This window comes from Henckelia pumila, chromosome 4 (genome assembly GCF_033568475.1).
Source record: "Henckelia pumila isolate YLH828 chromosome 4, ASM3356847v2, whole genome shotgun sequence".
Taxonomy (NCBI): Eukaryota; Viridiplantae; Streptophyta; class Magnoliopsida; order Lamiales; family Gesneriaceae; genus Henckelia; species Henckelia pumila.
Window position 1 is genome coordinate 17710496 of NC_133123.1, and position 15090 is coordinate 17725585.

A 15090-nucleotide genomic window follows, 5' to 3' on the forward strand; every position below is an offset into this window, starting at 1 on the left:
ATTGACGAGTTTTTGGGCTTTATTATTAATATTTTAAAAAATAATTTTTTTAAAAAAATTACTTTGATTGGTGGAATTTTGCTGAAGTATTGCAAAACTCCACCCACAACAGCGGACAATGCAATTAAAATTTCAGCGTCCGCTGCAGCCTCTTTTGTTTATTTTTATTGTTTTATTTTGTTTGTTTTATTTACCATCTTGATCATTTATTTAATAAAATGAGATTCGAAATTACATGAGCTTCTCTATTTGAAAGACAAATAATTTTCAAATAATAGATATCTTGTAAAAAGATTTCGCATATGTTTATGTGTGAGACAGGTCAAATCGATCCATATCTACAGTAAAACTAATATTTTTAACATAAAGAATAATATTTTTCATGAGTTTGGGCGGATCAAATAACCGTCTCACAAAATTGCTCACTTGAACCGTTTCATTGAAAATTTTTTACTTTTGAAAATGGTGGTGAACTGGACAGATATTTTTTTAAAAAAATATTAATTTTTAAAATATTAGATAATTTATTTTTCGAAAAAAATTGTAATCCTTTTATTTTTCTAAAAAATAAATTTTTTAAATTATTTAAATATGTGTTGGTTTGGTTTTCAAAAAATAAAGAAAGATATATGATGTCTATCCAAATCACACACAAATTTATTTTTTCAGAAAAATAAAAAGATTACAAATTTTTTTTGAAAAATAATTTACCCAATATTTTTAAATTAAGATTTTTTTAAAAAATAGCTCTCCAGTTCACCACCATGAAAACTATTATTTTTTATGTTAAAATATTATTTTTTACTATAGATATAGATCATGAACCCATATCACGTATAAACATCCGTAAGATCTTTTCACAAGATATTGATTATTTAAATATTATTTATCTTTCAAATTAGAGAAGCTCGTGTAATTTTGAATATCATTTTATTAAATAAATGATCAAGATGGTAAATAAAACAAAAAATAATAAAAATAATAAAAAATAAGACTAAAATCGCAGCGTCCGCTGTTGTGGGTGGAGTTTTGCAGTACTCCACCAATCAAAGTAATTTTAAAAAAATTATTTTTTTAATTATTAATAAAAAAAACCCCGAGTTTTTGAACATGCACTGCTGCTGCGTGCCTGCGCCTAGGTAGCTTTTTTTTTTACTCAAATACATCACCTCTCGAATTTGTTTTATAATATAGCCAGATATTTTGCATTCATGTTTTTCTTAGCCACACATTACTCATTTAATATTATTTTAATTATAATATATAGTCCGTGATTATTAAATTATTGAGTTATTTGCACCAAACACCCCTGTGAAATATTGAAAATGCATACTTCTTCCATGTGAAATTTTAATAGACGTCTTCAACCCTGACCTTTTCAAAAATCATTACAGTCGCACCTTCAAATGAGTGATTATTACGCACGCGACCCTCATGCGACTTGACAAAGATTTTGATATTTTTTTTACACCAAATACCCCCGTGAAATGTTAAAAATGCATATTTGACCCATGTGAAAATAATTTTTAAATCTATTCAACCCATAATACACGATTTTCATAAACAAGTATTTAAATAATTACAATTACCAAATATTAGACTGAACTGATAAGTCAAACATATTGCCTTTTCAATTTAGGACTCTATATTATTGAATCAAAATTTAAATTTTTCGAGAATATGCATTGCACATTTATAATAAACAATAATAAAATAACATGCTTATATAATTCTAAATCGAAAAAGTAACATTCATGAACTTATCATTTGGTTGAATATTTTGGTATTTTTAAATATTTAAATCCTTATTTATGAATCATATTTAATGAAAAAGTTGAAAACACAAAGTGATTTGATAAAATAATGATAAATAGTTAAAATAATAATTTTTTTATAAATAAATAAATTAAAAATTATGAATTAAAAATTAAAATTAAAAATAAATAAAATTTAAAATCTTTGGTACTTATCATGTACTTATCATTTTGATTTAATATTTTGGTATTTTTAGGTATTTAAATCTCGTTTATGAATGCATTTTTAATGGAGAAGTTGGAAACAAGAAGAAAGTTTAAAAAAATAATTATAACAAGATAAAATAATAATATTTTTTAGAAAACAACTATATAATCATAATAAATTTAAAAATAAAAATAAAAATAATAAAACAAAAAATGTTTGCTAAATGTTTTATAATTAAATTTTTATAAAAATCGTGTATTATGAGTTGAATAGATTTAAAAATTATTTTCACAAGGGTCAAATATGCATTTTTAACATTTTACAGGGGTATTTGGTGCAAAAAAATATCAATATCTTTGTCCAGTCGCATGAGGAGCGCGTGCGCAACAATCACTCATTTGAAGGGGCAAGTGTGCTAATTTTTTAAAATGTATGGGTTGAAGACGCCTGTTAAAATTTCACATGAGTGAAGTGTGCACGGGGGTGTTTGGTGCAAATAACTCAATAATTTAATACTCACGTTAACGTATTATATATTATAATTAAAATAATATTAAATGAGTATTGTGTGGCCACGTATGCTGCCTACTAGGCAGCACCCGCTCTTCGTGGCGGAGGACGCTGCCTACTGGACAGCAGTATTCATGATATTTTTTAAATTTTACGGTATTTTTGAAATTTATTTTTTTATTTACAGTAAAAATAAAAAAAACCCCAAAACATGTGACATGTAAAATGATTTGAGAGATTGGTCGACTCAGTCTATATTTACAATAAAAAATAATATTTTTGAAATAAAAAATAATATTTTTTTAATGAGTCGTATCGAATATGATATTCATCTAATAAAATTGATCCGTGTGACCATTTCGTAAAAACATTTGTGATATATAAGTGGTTCTAAATAATACCATGGATAAATTATTTTGAGGAGGTTTTAATATTATCATAATGTTTGTTTCGATTCAATGTCCTGTCCAAAGTCCAAACAAAAACAAAGAAAAGGCTCGCAGCGTTTTAGCTGAAAATTGAAGGAAAATGCTATATGTATAAATGATATTACAAGTTGGGTTACAAAATACAATTGAATTGACAAAATTATTTCTACATTTTATTTGGAAAAAATCATTCAAAAATATATAGAGGATAATTTTGTAATTACAAATATAATTTGTAAACCAACTTGTAATCCAATTTATACTAGCATGGTCCAAAATTGAAACATGAAAAAAGCCCCCCGCCCCCACTTTCCCTCCCAGTTTTCACCTTCCTATTTCAATTTTCTTCACCCTTTTTAAATTTCTCCCGACTCAATTTCAATAATATAATGTTAATGCCCATTCCCCATTTTTATTGAGGCCAACAAGTGTGCTGTAATTCGAACAGACTCGGGAGCACGTACAAGGATGGTCTAATTTTTGGACTTGATTATTACTTTGATATGTTGCATCTTCTTCCCTTATGTGAATCTTATACATGGTGACGAAATGAGTATTTAATTTAAAGAGTACTGGAACAGGACTGAATCATGAACCGGGCGTGGATGGACTGTGCCCCTGGCACCGTCGAGTATCGAGTGGGAGTGCTACACTTTTTACGTGTTGCATTTGTTGGGACGACTCATAATGACACGAGACCATGTCCATGTCGCAAATGCATCAACTAGGCGCGCCACGATTGGGCGACCATGTATGATCATTTGATGGTGAATGGTATATTGCGAGATTATCGCATTTGGAAATTTCACGGAGAAGTCGTCGGAGTAAGGCCTCCCGATGGCGTGACTACTGGTGGGCTCGAGGCCACAGTGGCCAGTCGTCTTTGGAGGTGATGCACACACTACAAAAGATGCAAGCTAAAGTTATCGAGATGGAGGCGCGGCAAAAACAAAGGGAAGCACATTGGCATGCCAAGATAGGGGAGATGATTGTGCAGAATCAACAGCTCAAGAACTTCCTCCACACCGCACAAAGCAGGGCACCCAAGCCTTCCGAGATGTATCAAGATTTCATTTCCGACGCAGGTAGCAATAACTTGGAGAAATGACCTCATTGATTACCATAAACATAAATCTTTTCATTTCTCTATTTCATTGCTTACAGGATAAGCCGACCACCGGATCAAGATTTCATCCAGAGGAGGTGGATCAGAGCTATTGATCTTCGATGCATTCGACTTCAAAATCTGTACTTGGTGCCTCCCATGATGTCTAAGATTAAATCCCGTTCCCAAGTAGCTTTGTAAATGTAGTTCGAAATCCCAACCAGTTGGTCTGAAGACTTGTTTCCAATCGCAATCTATATGTCTTGTGTCAATTTGGTTCTTGGCCGTAAACTCTAATTAGTCAGATCATGTCATGCTTGTGTTTTAGTGTACTTTCTGTCTGAATATGTAAAATCTCTATGGTTATTTAGTGTTATGTATGTTATTGAAAACTTGAGAGAAGAGCATGGAAAATGACTGGAAAAAAGCACACGAATTCCCTCTAAACGAAGCAAAGAATATTCAACAAGTAACTCGGAAAGATTGAATTTTTTCTTTCATTTCATTCCAAACCCAATGGAAAGAAGCTGCATTATCTTCACGATCATAGGAATGGCAGCATCTTTCCTTCTTCAAATCCAGAAAAGAAATGATAAAAGAAGAATAATAAGAGAGAAATTAACTATGGTGGATGAAGCACTAGCAGAAGCAGAGGGAAGAGTGAGGATCTACGAAGAAAGACACGATCGGATTCTTAATCAAATATGCTCTTATTACATGATGAATCACAATCTGGAAGAATCGTTGATGGGTGCTAAAGATGCCATGAATGAAGCTCTGGAGTTTGCTGTTGCTCTCAGGAGATTGAAATTGGAGATTACATCTTCATTCTTTTGATTCTTGATTTTTTTTATGTTTTTTTTTTTAAAAAAAATAATGAACTAAGCATATAAAATTTATGATATCTTCATTTTATTACTCGCAGTTATTTATGATGGTAGCTAATCTAATGATTTACTACCACATGCAATTATTTATGAAGTTTCAAGAGTGAGCAATGAATTGAATTGTTAAAATAAATGCTACATATAACGTATTTTACGATTAAAATAATTTACTCAATCGAACTAATTGAGCCATGTAATATACTCTCTTTAAGATCAACAAGTATCATTTACTTTATATATTTAGTATCATATTTTCTTATTTTTTTTTACTAACATATTCTTATTAATTAAATTTTGAAAGAATGAATTAAATAACAATAAAATGAAGTGTTTGTAAACTTTATTTTCATATGATTTTTTTTTCATTTAGGTTAGTAATCAAGCATATTTACATGTTTGAGATAGAAAGAGAGCAACATTAAATCGATCACTAAAATAATCTCCATAATCTAACTAATCACGTAGAAGCATAAGTTAGTTAAGATGAACTAATCTATGCTACAGTACTAAGAGTAGAACTCCATGTGAATTTAATTTTATATATATAAGATGTTCGCGTTGACATTTTAATACAAAAAGAAAGTATGGATTTTATTTTTAATTTTTTTGCAGTGATTTGTTATAGCAAAACGGGTGAGTTTTTCTCCGCGTCTAATATAGGATCTCTCAAGAAATTTTGTTGATTCATTTGATCGATGAAAAATTCTATGTTGGCATATTGGTACTACCCAATCTGCCAGATCCAATGGCCCCGGGCCATTGTGCACATCACATCATGGTAATGTGCACAATGTCAGGGCCGTTGGCAATGGATTGCCGTCCGGGCACTATCCCGGAGAGCAGCCAAGAATTTCCCTTAATCGACTATTTCAGCAGAACAAAACATTTAATTCCCTTTAAAACGTAGAGTATTTCGACAATGCTAAGTAACATTTTCAATAAATATATTGATGTGTATATTATTCATTGTTAAAATGATATTCAAGAATAAATATATAAAACACTCGTAAGCTTAAATTTCAATAGAGATTGTATTATTATTATTATTATTATTATTATTATTATTATATTAACATGAATTTAATTTCGTACCGTAATTAGAAGTTTGTGGCATTTTGGGAAATAACAAGAATGGAAAATAAGATCTTTGTTGCTCTCTCAATTATATGCATACATGCAGGTGTATTATGTATATAATAATAATAAAATATAAAAGTGAAAAAGAGTTCAATAAATAAATAATTAGACATAAAAACAAGGGAGCATGGCTCACTCCAAATTTTTTTCCTTTCCCCTTTTGTGATTTACAAGCAAACCAAAAGCTCTCTCTGTAAAGCACGACGGTGCCGCCGCCGTGTACTCTGGCCGGTGGGGCCGACCCAGCTGAAGATGACTTCCAGACCCACCGCCCCAGCAGCTCCCACCACCTCCAACGGTAACCACCACCGCCACTACTACCCACCCACCATCAGGTCCTCTAGTTCTTCTTCATCCGCCTCCTTCCGCGGCTGCTGCTGCTGCCTATTCCTCCTCTTCTCCTTCCTGGCCCTCCTCATTCTCGCCGTCATCCTCGTAATCGTCCTCGCCGTCAAGCCCAAAAAGCCCGAATTCGACCTCCAGCAAGTAGGCGTTCAGTACATGGGGATCAACCCCACCACGGCCTCCTCCGCCGTGGTCTCCCTCAACATCCGCATGCTCTTCTCGGCGGCGAACGACAACAAGGTCGGGATCAAGTACGGCGAGTCCAGATTCACCGTGATGTACCGCGGCATACCCCTGGGACGGGGGACGATCCCCGCGTTCTTCCAGCCCGCCCACAGCGTGAGACGGGTGGAGACCACCATTTCCGTGGACCGGGTGAATTTACTGCAAGCAGATGCTGCGGATTTGGTTAGGGATGCTTCGTTGAACGACCGGGTCGAGCTTCGGGTCGTCGGTGATGTCGGAGCCAAGATCCGGATCCTTGGTCTCAATTCTCCCGAGGTCCAGGTGACTGACTGATATTACCTACCTACCTATTTTTTTTTTCCCCCATTACCTCTGGGATGTGCTAACATGCGCTCCGTCACACTGTTTGCTATAATGCGCGGTTGCTTAGCATCGCACTCCAACAATGGATTTTTTTTTTTTTTTTTTTTTTTTTTTTTTTTTTTTTGTCATTTTCTTGATTGGTATGAACATGATTGGGGTTTGGTAACTGGTCGAGCCACGCGCGACACACTAACACTGTCCACTTTTCCATATTCATAAATAAATAATTAGTTTATTTTTGCTAATTTCGAAATATTTTTTAATTTCCCCCCTACGACATTATTATACAAGAGTGCTTCTGCTTCACTTATTATTTGATTTGATTGATGTATTATTTAATTTATTTTGTTGGACTTTTAAGTTTTGTGATAAAAGAAAACAAAGATAGGGGATATATAGTGGAATGTTTTTTTTTTTATTTGGCGTGATTTCCACGAAGAAAGAATATGAGGGAGCTAGTAATCATGTGGTCCCGTGCCATCGATGCGTATACTAGTTCGAATTGTAACAAACCCGAGTGAATCTTTAGTTTTTGCCGATTAAGATATGTTTTGATAGTTATATGGATGTTAGCAAGTGATAGTGAAATGACTGGGCATATATGCAGGTATCTGTGGATTGCAGCTTAGCCATCAGTCCAAGAAAGCAGACCCTAATATCGAAGCAGTGTGGATTTGATGGTCTTAGTGTATGATTAGAGATCACATTTTGCTACTATCCCTTAAATTAAACACACTTACTCCACTCAACTTTTTTCTTTTCCACTTTTTTCTCTCTCAAATAACATATATAAGGTTATATTAATTGAGAGTGGAGATTTTACAAAGTGAATTTTCACATGGGTTTTCAGCTGTCAGAAATTAAAATAATTTATAAAGAACCCAATTCTGACCAAGAATATGGAAAAAAGAATGGGTTGTTACCACAAAAGAAGAGCCATGGATGGATGTGTGCATGTACAAGGAAGAATGCTAGCTAGGAAGGGGGACTTTACAAGTTTAGTTCCTCAACTATCAAGTTTTGGACTCTTTGCTGATTCTTATTTTGTGTGTTGGGTCATTCCCACGCCCTCTTAATTTTACTTCATTTTATTGCATGCTAGCTAGTAGCTCCTTCTCAAATGTAACGGCCATATATATATTTTTTTCCCAGTCGTTTCAAATATCTAGTTTAGTTTCATTTTTTGTATCATTTTATTTATTTATTTATTATTAGTATTATGAAGGTTATTTAAAATATTTTTAGAATTTTATGGCAAATGTTAACTTATATTGATAAAAAAAAATTAAACTTTTTTTTATAAAAAAAAAGTAAGGTCATTCTCAAATAACTTATTTTATCCACTTATTATAAGGTATTTGATCAAATTATTATCAAACAAATTTGAAGGGTTTATTAATAAACTCCAAAAAGCATATGTTTGTTTTGTGGATTTTATAAGTTCATCCAAATATTTTTTAATTATTTTCAATTTTTTTTTAATCCTATTGAAAAAGGATATATTGAAATTTCAAATTTATTTTTCCAATAAATTTCTCTGTTAGCGTGAAAAAACATATAAGTCTAAATATATAGAATAAATGGGGTACTATTTATTCTCGTTTTAAGGGCAATAGTCTATCAGTTGATCTAATTATTCATGTATTGACACACCTACACTATCATTCAATTTCCATATAATTACATAAATTGTCATCTTATTCTCCAACATTTCGGTTCAAAACAATTTTCTCATTTATTGCAATGTATCCTTGTTTTAACCTAGAGTGTACATCAATCATTTAACCTCATTCCAGTCCTAAAGACCTTGGCGATATCCTTCTTAATCCCCCAAAAATTTATTTAACTAAATAACCTTCGTTTGATTATAATTTGGAAATATAACCTTCTCAATTTTTTTTCTTTATTTTGTTTTTGCATTTTCTTTGTATTTGAAGGTCATTTTGCAAATTTTTTTTGAAAAAAGGTCATAAATCAAAAAATTTAGTTGATCAAGGTCATTTTTCAAACTCTCTCATTCGCCAAATGGAAAAACCCTTCAACTTGTTCTCCATCCATCTGTTGAATGGGAAATATGAGAAAACCCTTTCTTTCTTTCTTTCCTTTTTTTTTTTTCTTTTCTGATGGAAAAATTATTTGGACTTGTTCTTAATTGGCTATTCCCATTCAAAATGTTGCCTTAACAAAAGAAAAATTTACTAAAAGTGGAGGTAATATTTTTTTAAAAAAATAAAGTCGTACAAGGTTATATCAAAAAAAATATATGGATCAAGGTTATAAATCTAACTATTAGCTTCGATTGATAATATCCTCTCACATTACTATGAAAGTGTATATTTACTACTTATTTAAAGTGTATTATATTTTAAAGTAGCGCATACTTAGTGGGATGAGATTACACATGGATAAATCATACTAGAAGTATTAAAATGATTTTAAAGGATGTAGAATAATGATGGATAAACAATAACATGTTTACTTTGAGTTATTAATTTTGGGATTGAAATAATGATTGAAGGACGAATTATAGTTTTACTCTCTACTTATGATATATATAGTCTTATGCTTAATTTTGTATGCATATAATTTGGATTGAATTATTGACGAAGTAAATTATTATTGATTCACATTGAGTCATTTTTATTTACAAAATTATTAGGTATAAAAATATGTATTTTTTAAAAAATAGATTACTTTGGTAAACTGAGTTATATAAAAAAAAAAAGACAGAAATAAATTGGGAGGAAAACAAAGGAATTGAAGGAGGGTAGATTAGGATTTCTGTTTATTTTTTTCTATAAATATTATTTAGGATATATTATCTCTTATGTAATTAAGGATGATAAATCTCATGAAATCAAGGTTAAATGAAGCACCTTGAGATTTGAAGAGATTTGATTTTTGTAAGTAAACAATGGATGAGATTGTATTAATTAGCTCATCTTATTATTATCAAGCCAAGTAAACACACCTTAAATAAAAATTTGTGCCATATATTAATTAACTTTCAACTAATTTGGGGAAAAAAATGAATTTACACTAATGCTCATTTTTTTTCACCTAAAAGAATTTGATACTTATTTGTATTTCTTATTCTTATCAGTAATTTGAAATTTATTTTTGTAATTTCCTAAAAAATATCATTTTTTAATCTTCTCTAGTATCTCTGTCGATATTTTTAAATTCAATTATATTTTTATCTTTATATTTTAAAAATGTTATATTAGATAGTCTATCACTCCTAAATTTTTGAATATTTAATTCATTATGTCAGTTTTGAAAATAACATAAAAATTAATTAACAGAAAAAATATGTGTTTGTACACATCGAGTTCAAGAGGCGTTAGTATAAAAAATAATAATATGCTTCGTATATTGACTAATTTTTAATTAGTTTTGTGAAACTTAAATGAAAATTACAATTTTATATATTATCACCTATATAGTATCTCTCCCTATATATAAAGAATTTTTCCTTTAGACACCATCTTATCATTTGCTGAAATTGTCCTTATTTGATATAAATATTACATTTTTATTTTTATTTTTATTTTTTAATTTCAATATTTCAAATTTTCATATTTTTCTCAACTAAATATTATAGATAAGATAAATTGATAAATAAATTTTAAATTTATTTTTATATTATTTTATAAATGAGAAAAAAATAAATTTAAATATTATCGAAAAAATAATATTTATACATAACTCTCTCCCTATATATAAAGAATCTCCCTATTAGACACCATCTTTTCATTTTCCGAAATTGCCTTTATGTGATATAAATATTACACTTTTATTTTTATTTGTTATTTTAGAAGAATTTGTTATTTCTAGAAGAACTGTTTTTTTTTTTTTTTTAAATTTCAATGTTTCAAATTTTCATATTTTTCTCAACTAAACATTATAGATAAGATAAATTGATAAATAAATTTTAAATTTATTTTTATATTATTTTATAAATTAAAAAATAAATTTAAATATTATCAAAAAATAATATTTATACATAACATACAATATTAAATATATTATATGATTTTATACACCCGCAATGCGTATATGCGATTATGCTAGTTAATAATAATGTTAAAAGAGTATAGATTAATGAACTAATTTGTAATTATTTATAATTATCATATCTTATCTGATTTTAAAATTCTTGTATAATTACTAATTACTAAATATTCATTGTTCTTCTTCAATTCATTCTCTCTGTCATGAAAATTAGTTATTTCTTTTTAAAAATATTAATGACGTCTACGCATGTACCGGGATCAAGGATTGTTCTCTCTTTTAAATAAGTTAAAACTTTTATTAACTTGGGCATGCAACAGATCATTATAAGTAGTGATGTACATCATACATGCCTATGTTGCACACAAACTGTACTTTGTTAAATACTTAATACATCTTTTGATATTAATGATTAGCGCAGAGTCAATGTTTCACTTGTAATACATTTATATAACCAAAAGCAAGGCATGCAACCTGTAAGAAACAAAAGTTTTTGCAGATGTTCTGATAGGTAAACAATCCGAGACAGAATGGCAAAGGAAAAAAAATGGTACCAAAACCAGCTTACAAGTTCGAATCTCAGGAAACCATGAATTCAGGAAAAGTAAACTTCTAACGTTTTAGAATCCCACGAGCAACAATGGCTCAAGACTTCTAAGCCTTGACTCGATTATAAAACTTCTGCTTCTCCTGGGTTGTCTGGAAGCGTCCATGTCCAAACTTGGACGAGGTATCGATGAACTTGAGCTTAATCTCTTCAAGGGCAACACGAGAAGTCTGGGTGAGGAGGGATTGACGGAGAGTAACAACCCTTTTCTTAGGACCAACACAGCAACCTTTGATCATCAGGTAATCGTCCTTGACAACACCGTAGTGAGGAAATCCACCCATTGGTGTAATATCTTTCTCCGTCCTGCCATAGTTTCATTTATTACAAAAAATTAGCCATGTCAAAAATTAGGTAGTGTTTTGAAATTTTGTAAAAAAAAAGCTGAAAAGTGATTCGTAGAAGATCTCCCAAACACTATCTAACTTGTTAAGAGCTGAGAGCAGCAGATAAGAATTGACTATACTGTTCAATACATTGTAGAGATAAATGGTAGCTACATTCATGAATTCAGTTTGACTCAATAGTCTTCATCACAGAACGAAGTTCATTTAGCGGATCACTTCTTATTAAAAAAATGTTCATCTCATAAAATACAGAAAACGCCTGAGAAAATAGAATAATAGAAAACACAATGGGAAGTTGACATGATTTGAACAGACAAGAGTATAGATAAAACTGAATGGGGAGAGAATAGTATTAACCTGTCAAACTCGGTAATGGCAGCATGATCTTCTTTACCAGCCTTTCCAAGCTTGTACACCTTCTTGTTCATTTCAGTACGGTGATGGTATCCATTCTGTCCAGCCCTGGCAACAGTGAATGAAACTCTGGCAGGGTGCCAAGCTCCGATACAAGCAACCTTGCGAAGACCCCTGTGAGTTTTGCGGGGAAGACGAGTAACACCCCATCGGGTAACAACACCTTCATAACCTTTACCCTTTGTGACACCAATAATGTCTATCATTTCATCTTTCTGGAAGACAGCATCAACAGGGATCTGCTTCTCAAAGAAACCGTATGCATAGTCAACCTTTTGGGCAATAGTTCCACCATTCACTTGAATTTCCATCAAATGTGCCTTCTTTTGCTTCAGCCCTTTCATTTTCCTTATCTGCATAATTAATACATGATATTCATTAGAATAATCTGACAATTGTCGAAAACCGGTGCTTTCACAAAAAATAGTCAACTGTTGCATGGAAAGAAAACATTTAGGAGATAAACCCAAACCGAGCCATGAAGTATATTCTAAATCAATTGATGCAACATTCCTACTGCGTAATTTTAAAAGTGCATAGACAAATAAAACAGAGTTTTAATACAATGTACGAAGCCAAATAAGGCATTCCTATATGCCACTGGACAAAGCACTAATTTTTGGCTCAGTAGTTTTCCCAAGCCATCAACACATTGTAAATGAAATTATGATTCAAAGCCTATTTACATTAAGAACACATAATCCAGCGCTAAGTCAAATTCAAGACACAACTGAAATTTAAAAACAGTAATAAGATCGAGTTGATACCTGAGTATGAGCAAGCACACGAACAACAGAAGAATATTTTTTCAGTTTCTCCAACTGTGATTGGAGATCCTTCTTCCCCTCATCAGCATCCAGTTTCTTGGCATACTTGGTAAAGGCCTTCTTCTTGGATTTGCACCAGTTCTTGTAAAACCTTCTCTTAACCTCCTCGCTGAGATGCTGTGCCCAAACAGTGTTAAGACAACGAAGGCCACGAGGAGTCTTCACATAACCAACCACTCCAACAACCACCATAGGAGGTGTTTCAACAATAGTGACAGCCTCACAAGTCTCTTTCTTATGCAGTTCTACAAATAGATCAAAGCAAATTTTATTTTAGCTTAAAACAATTAGTTAACTCACAACTAAATAAAATAACAGTCAAACACAAAAGCAGGCATGTTTTCTGTGAGAGGGAACAAGAACACAAAGCATCAATAAAAAGAGTAAAATATGCAAAACGAAAGTACAAGTTCAGCACGAAGTAAATATCACAATTTTGTTGAAAATAACAGAAGGAAAAAAATTTGTTTAACACACAGCTGAAGATACATTACAGATAAAAGATCAATGCTAATTTGACCAAAATGCAAACAAGAATTGCCTTCCACAAGAAACAGTACATTGCACCAGGAAAAAGTTTTGCGATTTAAATTAGTAGGAACTTTTGTAAAAGGAACTAACTAGGAGAAATAAAAGTCTAAAATCACGAGTAAGATATAAGAGCATGCTATTTATAGAGCTGCTCCGGCACCGGAGAGCTCAGCTATTTGGAAAGAATTATTATACTTGCTGAGCTTGCCACCAATAACAAAGTAACACAATAGACACTCAGTAGAAATTTCAGATAGAAACATTACTTGATCCGGGTTTCTCAACTTCTCTGACAATGTGAGTCATCCCAGCCTTGTAACCCAAGAAGGCTGTCAGCTTGCAGGGCTTGCTGGGGTCATCCTTGGGAAAAGCCTTCACTGCATAATTCATGGCAAGAAGCAAGAGTGACGATAAGCTACCAAGCAATTATATTGCCTCATACATGAATTAAATACGTCCATTTAACAAGGATAAAGTACATCACAAACTTCAGACTCAGAATTTGGTAATATTTCCAAGATTGTCCAAGAAACTTTCAAATTAATATTGATTAATCCGTAACAAAAACGAGTCGCATTATTCCATAGCTTAATCTGCAAAACAATATTTACCCTTTCCCCTGTGGCGAGCAGCCCGCTTCCTCGGGAGGAAACCGAGTGACCCGTGCCTTGGGTGCTCAAACTTCCTGTGCGACATCTTTTCGCCTCCTCCACCTGCGCAACACCACCCAAAATTCGAAAACCATTGAAAACCACAAAACACAACAAACCAATACTACTCTAACAAGCGTAATTGACAATTGCAGCTACTCAATCACCATCAGTTCCACAAACACAAACATTTCAACACGGAATGAGTAAAAAACCACAAATTTTCTACACTGATATATCGATCAAACAAACCTTATACACCATTATCCAATCATTTACACTTCACATATCGGTCAAATGGATCATTTCTAAACAAAAATCTAGGAATAAGTGTTATAAAACATGCTCCTAAAGTTGATTAAACCTGAATCTAGTAACAAACTGAAATCAAATTACGTCGTAATGACCTGCAAGAACAAACGGCGACTGCGCTTGAAGATGAGGCTTCCGCTCTGCTAAAAACCCTAAAGGACTTCAAATATTTATATCATTCACGGTGATAACAAATTATATGGGCCGACAACTTTTGGGTTAAGTTTCTGGGTCTTGTTGGGCCTATAATCTCATGATCCAATTAATAAAGAATGATATTAAACTTACAACAAATATCGTGTACAACAATATTTGCAACGATAATATCGTGAGATTTTGTATTTATTGTATTATGAGATTTTAATAAATTAAATTTTTGTATTAAATTTTTTGTGTTGTAAGATTTGATGTACAAATTTCATTGTACATGTAGCATCACTCAATAATAAATTATACTATGGATCA

At 31.7% G+C, this 15090-nt stretch overlaps 2 protein-coding genes across 2 annotated transcripts; one reads left to right on the forward strand and one right to left on the reverse strand.

Annotated features, from left to right (window-relative positions):
• The first annotated feature begins 6148 nt into the window (after positions 1 to 6148).
• On the forward strand, positions 6149 to 8077 carry LOC140866895 (uncharacterized). The gene is made up of 2 exons (XM_073271959.1): positions 6149 to 6881; positions 7531 to 8077. Exons 1-2 carry the CDS (start codon positions 6282 to 6284, stop codon positions 7615 to 7617), a joined length of 687 nt encoding a protein of 228 aa, XP_073128060.1. The 5' UTR covers positions 6149 to 6281; the 3' UTR covers positions 7618 to 8077.
• Positions 8078 to 11414: 3337 nt separating this feature from the next.
• LOC140862914 (large ribosomal subunit protein uL3) lies at positions 11415 to 14827 on the reverse strand. Its single transcript, XM_073265939.1, has 6 exons — positions 14721 to 14827; positions 14275 to 14376; positions 13930 to 14040; positions 13073 to 13377; positions 12249 to 12658; positions 11415 to 11850 (listed from the first exon to the last, which is right to left on the reverse strand). Exons 2-6 carry the CDS (start codon positions 14357 to 14359, stop codon positions 11592 to 11594), a joined length of 1170 nt encoding a protein of 389 aa, XP_073122040.1. The 5' UTR covers positions 14360 to 14376; positions 14721 to 14827; the 3' UTR covers positions 11415 to 11591.
• Positions 14828 to 15090: the final 263 nt, after the last annotated feature.